We start from the raw sequence: 9021 nt of genomic DNA, 5'->3' as shown, positions 1-9021 counted from the left end.
TCATGATAGCCATTTCTGCCTTGGGAAAAAGTCTCTTGCTATCCATTCTATCGATGCCTCTCATCATCTAGTACAACTCCATCAAGTCACCTCTCATCCTTCTTGTCTCCACTGAGAAAAGCCCTAGCTCCCTGAACCTTTCTTCATAAGACATGCCCTCCATTCCAGGCAGCATCCTGGCAAGTCTCCTCTGCGACCTCGCTATAACTTCCATATCTTCCCTATAATGAGGTGACCAGAACTGAACACAACATTCCAAGTATGGTCTAACCAGGGCATCATAGAGCTGCAGCATAACCTCATGGCTCTTAAATTCAGTCCCTCTGCTAATGTACGCCAATACAACATTCCCCTTCTTAATCACCCTATCAGCTTGGGTGGCAACTTTGAGGGATCTATAGACATGGACACCAAGATCCCGCTGTTCCTCCACACTGCTTAGAATCTTGCCTTTACCCTGTAATCTGCATTCAAATTTGACCTTTCAAAATTAATCACTTCACACTTTTCCAGATTGAACTCCATCTGTCACTACTCAGCTCAGCTCAGCTCCACATCCTGTCAATGTCCCGTTACAACCTACAACAGCCCTCCACACTATCCACATCTTCACCAACCTTCATGTCACCAGCAAACTTACGAACCTACCCTTCCTCCTCCTTATCCAAGTAATTTACAAAAATCACAACGAGCAAAGGTCCCAGAAGAGATCCCTGTGGAACACTATTGGTCACGGAACCCCAGGCTGAATACTTTCCATCTACTACCACCCTCTGTCTTCTATGGACCAGATAATTCTATATCCAGACAACCAAATTTCCCTGTAACCCATGCCTCCTTACTTTCTGAATGAGCTATCATGGAAGACTTTATCAAACGCCTTGCTAAAATCTATATACACCACGTCCACTTCGCTACCTTCATCAACGTGCTTTGCTACAACCTCAAAGAATTCAATAAGGCTTGTGAGGCATGACGTGTCCTGCTCAAAGCCATGCTGACTATCTCTAATAAAACTAGGCTTTTCCAAATAATCATTAATCCTGTCTCCCAGAATTCTCTCCAATAATTTACCCACAACCGATGTAAGACTGACTGGTCTGTAATTCCTAGGGTTATCCCTATTCCCTTTTTTGAACAAGGGAGTAACATATGCCATCCTCCAATCATCTGGTACTACTCCAGTGGACAACGTGGATGCAAAGATCATCACTGAAGTCACAGCAATCTCTTCCCTCGCTTCCAGTGGTAACCTTGGGTATGTCTAGTCAGATCCATGGGATTTATCTATCCTCATGTTTTTCAAAATTTCCAGCACATCCTCCTTCTTACCTGTTCAAACATATCAGCCTGTTTCACGTTGTCCTCACAAATGACAAGGTCTCTCTCACTAGTGAATACTGAAGCAAAGTATTCATTAAGAAACTCCCCTACCTCCTTTGAACTCCAGGCACAAGTTCCTTCCAACATCCCTAATCGGCCCTATCCTTACTCTGGCTATCCTCTTGTTCTTCACACAAGTGTAGAATGCCTTGGACTTCTTCTTAATCCCATAACCCAAGGCTTTGTCATGCCCCTTTCTAGCTCTTCAAAGTCCAGTCTTCAGTTACTTCTTCACTACTTTGTAATCCTCCAGAGCCCTATATGATCCTTGCCTCCTCAACCTTAAGTAAGCTTCCTTCTTCCTCTTGATTAGATGTTCAAGATCTTGTCATCCAACGTTCCTTCACTGCACTTTCAGATATTGCATTCCACATCCTAACTACTCACTGAATGAAAAGGTATTTTTCCTTGCATCACTTTTGCCTGTTTTGCACATCACTTGAAATCTATGCCCTTTTGTCATTGTTCCTTTTACAAGCAGAAACAGCTTCTCCTTATCTACTCCATCCAGACGAATCATGACTTTGAAACTAAGCAAATTTCTTCCAAAGTCAATGAGGACTTCTTCGTGGATACGCATAACAGTGATGGGAAATAAGTTAGAAGGAAAAATGAGGAAATGATTTCTCAGAGGAAGAACATCGATATTTGTTTTCAGTGAAATTGGAAAGTTTCACTTCTGTTGGATTATACAAAAGGGCAAATTCAATGGACGTGAAGCCTCAGACTTCCGCTTCAATCGATAGCAGTGAAAGGAGCAGACGGAGCTGCAATATCAGCCGGAATTCTGACACTCACTAAATAGACACTTGCCTTAGCAGCTGCACTAGAAAGGTGGCAATAAGCAGTTCAAAGATCTGATGAGAAATTGGAACCTGCTTGTTATTTTCCAAGGTGACAGCTGGCACTGAACTACAATAAGAGCTTATTAGAAGAGGCAAATGAAAAAAAACGTTCAGCTAATCGAGAACATGGCCCAGACACAACAGAGACCAGCAATTTCTGTAGCTTTTTAGCCCACCATCTTCCTCTGCTGAAAATGTGTCAAGAGTCTACCATGCCAAAATTGAGCACTTGAGCCATACCAGGTGCTTAATACAGAATTGGTCCCTACAGCACAAAACATTATCTCACTAAAAAGGAAAGCTGTTAAGTGTGCTGGGCATTCCCAGTGTCAGCTTTTTTTTTGTATTATTTTACTTTGTACTATGATTCTGACATTAGGCGAAAGTGAGGACTGCAGATGCTGGATATTAGAATCAATAGTATGGTGTTGAAAAAGCACAGCAGGTCAGGCAGCATCCAAGGAGCAGGATAATCGATGTTTTGGGCAAAAGCCCTTCATCGCTCTGACATTGTCTATTCATCCATACACAAAGGTAGCAAAGGTGTCAGGTCAGCATTAAAAATGAATAATGTTTCCTCTTTAATTTTGCAATGCAAATGACTTTCTATCATCAGAAACAAAAGTTTGAAACTCTCAGTAACAATACAGATACAGAAGAATGCCAAGATGAAGAAACCTGGGGTTTATTGCAAAATAATTAGAAAGTAAAAGGTTCTCAATAGTTTAGATAAATTGAATGTTTGAGGGTAGTTTTTTTTTTATTGTGTTGCTTACCTGTGTCCCATCCCCATTCACCAGGGGAGGTAGAAGAGACAAATCAACATTGAGAAGTGAGGCTGCCTCAAGCGGTGCTGGTTTATCTGCCATTATCAGCGTACGAATGTGCACACAATTCCTCTTCCAACCCCTGATTTGAGAAAAAAAAGCATTTTAATTGAACATCAACAACAATTTGAATATAGTATTTCATAAGTTAAATCTATTACGTTCATCCAAAAATGGTTTGTGCTGGCTGTGCTTCATATCAACATTTTCTATTAATACCACCTCATGGTTTTGGATCCAATAACCTTCCTGCTTGATCAAGACCTTCAATGTAGATGATCATTGGCTGTATTAGAAATAGTAAAATAGGAGCAGGCCATTCTGACTCTTGTGTCTACGCCAACACTCAACTTGATCATGGCATATCTTCTCAACATCTCTTTTCCATACTCTCCACATATCACTTGATTTATTTCATAAAATCCTGACCATGCAGAAAGGGGGTATTTTGGCCCATCGATTCCATGCTGACCATCCGAACAGCATCCCAGCCAGAGCCAGATCCTCACCCTACTCCAGAAATCTCCTATTTACCATGGCTAATCCACCTAACCTGCTAATCTCTGGGCACTACGGAAAATTTAGCATGCCCAATCCATCTAATCTGCCCATCTTTGGATTGTGGGAGTATACCAAAGCACTCAAAGGAAATTCACGCAAACACGGAGGCCATGCAAACTCCATACACACAAGGCTGGAATTGAATCTCGTGTTGTAAGGTAGCTTGCTAACTACTGAGCTATCATGCAAATTTAATATTGTATCTAGAAATCCTTCAATCTTAGTCATGAATATACTCAATGACTGGGCCTCATCGGTCTCTGGGAAGGGGGATTTCTAAAGATCTCTACACTCAGACAATGTCATGTCCTTGTCCCACTTATCTGTTGCTCGAATCCTATTAGGTCTCTAACTTTTACCATCCCCAATGAAGCATAGACTTTCTCTCTCTTCACAGACACTCCCTGATCTGATTATTTCCAGCATTTTCTGTTTTCATTTCAGATTCCCACTATCCAAAGTATTCTGATTTTTGACTGTGACCATTTGAATTAAGTTCTTTTAAATATACTGGCTGTTGGTACATTCAAGAGAATGTAACAGTATATGAATGGTACTTTCTTCCTAATAGCCGATGACACTATAACAGTCACCAGGGGCTTCATTATCCATAGTTATTCAAAGTTAGTTATCCAAAGTACCAGTGACTCCATTATCTTAAGTTTGGTCTTCTAAAGTTTAAATATTAACTCTTATGTTTTTTTTGTTTTTCTTATTGGAAATCTTATTACTTGTCTGCATGTGCTCACCTATCTCATCTCCTTCAATATGTCCTTAGATGTTTGTCAGCATTGAGTGCTGTTTGTTTTATGTTCAGTGTTGAGGTACATCCAAAAATCCCTGACTTTTATTCCTATCATAATTCAAGCCTCATTCAACACTTGGAAAAATAAAACTTCCTATTATTAAGTTATTATCCCTATTAGATTGTTTTACCTGGAAATAAGAAACCAGTTTTATCACGAATCAAAAACAGAAATTGCTAGTGAAACTCAGCAGGTCTGGCAGCATCTGCTGGAAGAAATCAGAGTCTAGTGACTATTCATTAGAAACATTAACTCTGCATTCTCCAGCAATTTGTTTTTGTTTCAGATCTCCACCATCTGCAGTTCTTAGTTTTATAATGTCACGTGTCTTCACAAATTCTTATCAGCAGCTTAGCTTTAGCCAATGACACCCAGGTTTCTCCAATGACATGCTTCCACTCTTTATGTTGTCTTTATGTAATATTTAACAAACTGACCATGCTAAATTGGCCAATGTTCAGGGATGTGTAGGTTAGGTGCATCAGAAAGGATAAATACAGGATAGAGGGAATGGGTCTAGGTGGGTTACTCTTCAAAGGGTCAACGTGGACTTGTCAGGCTGAAGGACCTGTTTCCACACTGCAGAGACTATGATTCTATGCATTTCACTACATCCATCCTTTTACAGCCCATGGCTCTCCAGTACTGTACATAATTTGTACTCCCCTGCTAGTTTCTACCATGCCTACATGTAGTCTACTTGCAGTAATCCTTCGAATCCAGTTGTCTCCATACTTTCAGTACTTTTTTTTTTACAACTCATTCAATACAACTATTTGTACCACACTAATTGAACTTGCTTATATTTTGCTCCTTGCTGATAGATTCCAGCATCTACCAATACCTGTTAAATCCATCTCCCAATGCTCCACCACCACAACCAACAAATTAACAAAATGCTACAATGGATCATCAATATGAACAAACTAAGTACCACTGTTGTACTTTAACGTATTGGGAGCTTTAGCTCAGCTATAGCTGTAATAACATCTGGTAAATTCTTCACAATTATTGTATTAGTATGGGGTTCAGTTAGTTAAAAGGCTATGGCAAGTATACTTTAATTTATTCATGGGATTTGGAAGTCACTTGCCATACCAGCATATATTGCTCATCCTCAATCGCCCAGAGGGCAGTCAAGAATCAATCACATCACTGTATGGTCTGCAGTCACATATAAACTAGTTCAGTAAGGAGTCCAGTTTTCATCCCTAAAGGACAGTAGTGAATCAGATGGGTTTGTCCAACAATTGACATCATTAAACCATTAATTCTAGATTTTAAGTTGATTCAAATTCCACCATCTGCCATGAAGGGATTTGAATCCAAGTCCCCAGAATATGACCTGGGTCTGGATTAATAGTCGAGGCTCTAATGCCATGAGTGGTACGTCGGGTTCCAAGAGATCAATTGTGTTAGGGGATTCTCTAGTCCAAGGTACAGACAGACATTTCTGTGGCCAGCAGCAAAAAAGCAGAATAGTGTGTTGCTTCCCTGGTGCCAGGATCCAGAATGTCTCAGAGAGGGTGCAGAATGCTCTCACGGGGGAGAGGGGCCAGCAAGAGGTCATTGTCCACACTGGAACCAACAACATAGGAAGGGAAAAGGTTGAGATTCTGAAGGGAGATTACATAGTGTGAGGCAGAAATTTAAAAAGGAGGTCCTCGAGAGTAGTAATATCTGGATTACTCCCAGTGCTGCGAGCTAGTGAGGGCAGGAATAGGAGGATAGAGCAGATGAATGCATGGCTGAGGAGCTGGTGTATGGCAAAAGGATTCACATTTTTGGACCATTGGAATCTCTTTTGGGGTAGAAAAGACCTGTATAAGAAGGACGGATTGCACCTAAATTGCAAGGAAACTAAGATACTGGCAGGGAAATTTGCTAGAGCTGCTCTGGAGGATTTAAACTAGTAAGGTGGGGGGGGGGGGGGGTAGAAACCAAGGACATAGTGAGGAAAGAGATCAATCTGAGACTGACTCCTGTTCTCAACTGAACAAACAGTCAGGGCAGACAGGGGCAAGGTAGGGCTAATAAATTAAACTGCATTTATTTCAATCCAAGGGGCCTAACAGGGAAGGCAGATCAACTCAGGGTATGGTTAGGAAAATGGGACTGGGATATTGTAGCAACTACAGAAATGTGGCTCAGGGATTGACAGGACTGGCAGCTTAATGTTCCAGGATACAAATGCTACAGGAAGGTTAGAAAGGGAGGCAAGAGAGAAAGGGGGGGAGGGGTGTGTGTGTGGCATTTTTGATAAGGGATAGCATTACAGCTGTGCTGAGGGAGGATATTCCCGGAAATACATCCAGTGAAGTTATTTGAGTGGAACTGTGAAATAAGAAAGGGATGATAGCCTTGTTGGGATTGTATCATAGACCCCCTAATATTCAAAGGGAAATTGAGAAACAAACTTGTAAGGAGATCTCAGCTACTTATAAGAATAATAGGGTGGTTATGGTAAGGGACTTTAACTTTCCAAACATAATACTATGGCAGTGCCAGTCTAAGGTTTTAGATGGAGAGGAAGTTGTTAAGTGTGTATAAGACAATTTTCTGATTCAGTATGTGGATGTACCTACTAGAGGAGGTGCAAAACTTGACCTACTCTTGGGAAATAAGGCAGGGCAGGTGACTGAGGTGTCAGTGGAGGAGCACTTTAGGGCCAGCAACTATAATTCTGTTAGATTTTAAATAATGATGGAAAAGGATAGACCAGATCTAAAAGGTGAAGTTCTAAATTGGAGAAAGGCCAATTTTGACGGTATTAGGCAAGAACTTTCGAAAACTAATTGGGGGCAGATGTTCGTGGGTAAAGGGACGGCTGGAAAATGGGAAGCCTTCAGAAATGAGATAGCTTTGGCAAATAGGATTAAGGAGAATCCAAAGGTTTTCACAAATACATGGAGGACAAAAGGGTAACTAGGGAGAGAATAGGGCCCTCAGCAAGGTGGCCTTTGTGTTGAACCGCAGGAGATGGGGGAGATACTAAATGTGTATTTTAGTATCAGTCTTTACTGTGGAAAAGGACATGGAAGATATAGAGTGTAGGGAAATAAATGGTGACACCTTGCAAAATGCCCAAATTACAGAGGAGGAAGTGTTGGATGTCTAGAAATGGGTGAAGGTGGATAAATCCCCAGGACCTAATCAGGTGCACCTTAGAACTCTGTGGGAAGCTGGAGAAGTGATTGCTGGGTCTCTTGCTGAGATATTTGTATCATTAATAGTCACAGGTGAGGTGCCGGAAGACTGGCTAACGTGATGCCACTGTTTAAGAAAGATAGTAAGGACAAGCCAGGGAACTATAGACCAGTGAGCCTGACGTCAGTGGTGGGCAAGTTGTTGGAGGGAATCCAGAGGGACAGGATGTACATGTATTTGGAAAGGCAAGGACAGATTAGGGATAGTCAACATGGCTTTGTGCGAACGAAATCACGTCTCACAAACTTGACTGAGTTTTTTGAAGAAGTAACAAAGAGGATTGATGAGGGCAGATCAGTAGATGTGATCTATATGGACTTCAGTAAGGCGTTTGACAAGGTTCCCCATGGGAGACAGATTAGCAAGTTTAGATCTCATGGAATACAGGGAGAACTAGGCATTTGGATACAGAACTGGTTCAAAGGTAGAAGACAGAGGGTGGTGATGGAGGGTTGTTTTTCAGACTGGAGGCCTGTGACCAGCGGAGTGCCACAAGGATGGGTGCTGGGTCCTCTGCTTTTTGTCATTTATGTAAATGATTTGGATGCAAGCATAAGAGGTACAGTTAGTAAGTTTTCAAATGACACCAAAATTGGAGGTGTAGTGGACAGCAAAGAGGGTTACCTCAGATTACAACAGGATCTTGATCAGATGGGCCAATGGGCAGAGAAGTGGCAGATGGAGTTTAATTCAGATAAGTGCAAGGTGCTGCATTTTGGGAAAGCAAATCTTAGCAGGACTTATACACTTAATGGTAAGGTCCTGGGGAGTGTTGCTGAACAAAGAGACCTTGGAGTGCAGGTTCATAGCTCCTTGAAAGTGGAGTCGCAGGTAGATAGGATAGTGAAGAAGGCGTTTGGTATGCTTTTTTTAAAAATTGGTCAGAATATCGAGTACAGGCGTTGGGAGGTCATGTTACAGCTATACAGGATATTGGCTATGCCACTGCTGGGATATCGCATGCAATTCTGGTCTCCTTCCTATCCGAAAGATGTTACGAAACTTGAAAGGGCTCAGAAAAGATTTACAAGGATGTTGCCAGGGTTGGAGGATTTGAGCTATAGGGAGAGACTGAACAGGCTGGGGTTGTTTTCCCTGGAGTGTCGGAGGCTGAGGGGTGACCTTATAGAGGTTTAAAAAATTATGAGGGGCATAGATTGGGTAAATAGACAAAGTCTTTTCCCTAGGGTCGGAGAGTCCAGAACTAGAGGGCATAGCTTTAGGGTGAGAGGGGAAAGATATAAAAGAAACCTAAGGAGCAACCTTTTCACGCCAAGGATGGTATGTGTATGGAACGAGCTGCCAGAGGAAGTGGTGGAGGCTTGCACAATTGCAACATTTAAGAGGCATTTGGATGGGTATATGAATAGGAAGGGTTTGGAGGGATATGGG

At 41.7% G+C, this 9021-nt stretch overlaps 1 protein-coding gene across 5 annotated transcripts in view; it reads right to left on the bottom strand.

The window, feature by feature from the left end:
- Positions 1 to 9021, bottom strand: part of fndc3a (fibronectin type III domain containing 3A) — a 190835-nt gene that overhangs the window by 176082 nt on the left and 5732 nt on the right. For 4 of the 5 annotated variants that reach the window (XM_043700406.1, XM_043700400.1, XM_043700401.1 and 1 more), the window contains exon 2: positions 3005 to 3137. In XM_043700406.1, coding sequence (XP_043556341.1) covers positions 3005 to 3097 — 93 coding nt within the window. In that variant the 5' untranslated portion in view covers positions 3098 to 3137. Of the gene's footprint in view, positions 1 to 3004; positions 3138 to 9021 lie in introns of those variants that run through there. The other variant, XM_043700404.1, reaches the window with a different exon arrangement.

Source organism: Chiloscyllium plagiosum, chromosome 12 (genome assembly GCF_004010195.1).
Source record: "Chiloscyllium plagiosum isolate BGI_BamShark_2017 chromosome 12, ASM401019v2, whole genome shotgun sequence".
In the NCBI taxonomy this organism is placed as follows: domain Eukaryota; kingdom Metazoa; phylum Chordata; class Chondrichthyes; order Orectolobiformes; family Hemiscylliidae; genus Chiloscyllium; species Chiloscyllium plagiosum.
The sequence above is the reverse complement of the archived record's forward strand: the minus strand, read 5'-3'. Positions and strand labels throughout refer to the sequence as shown.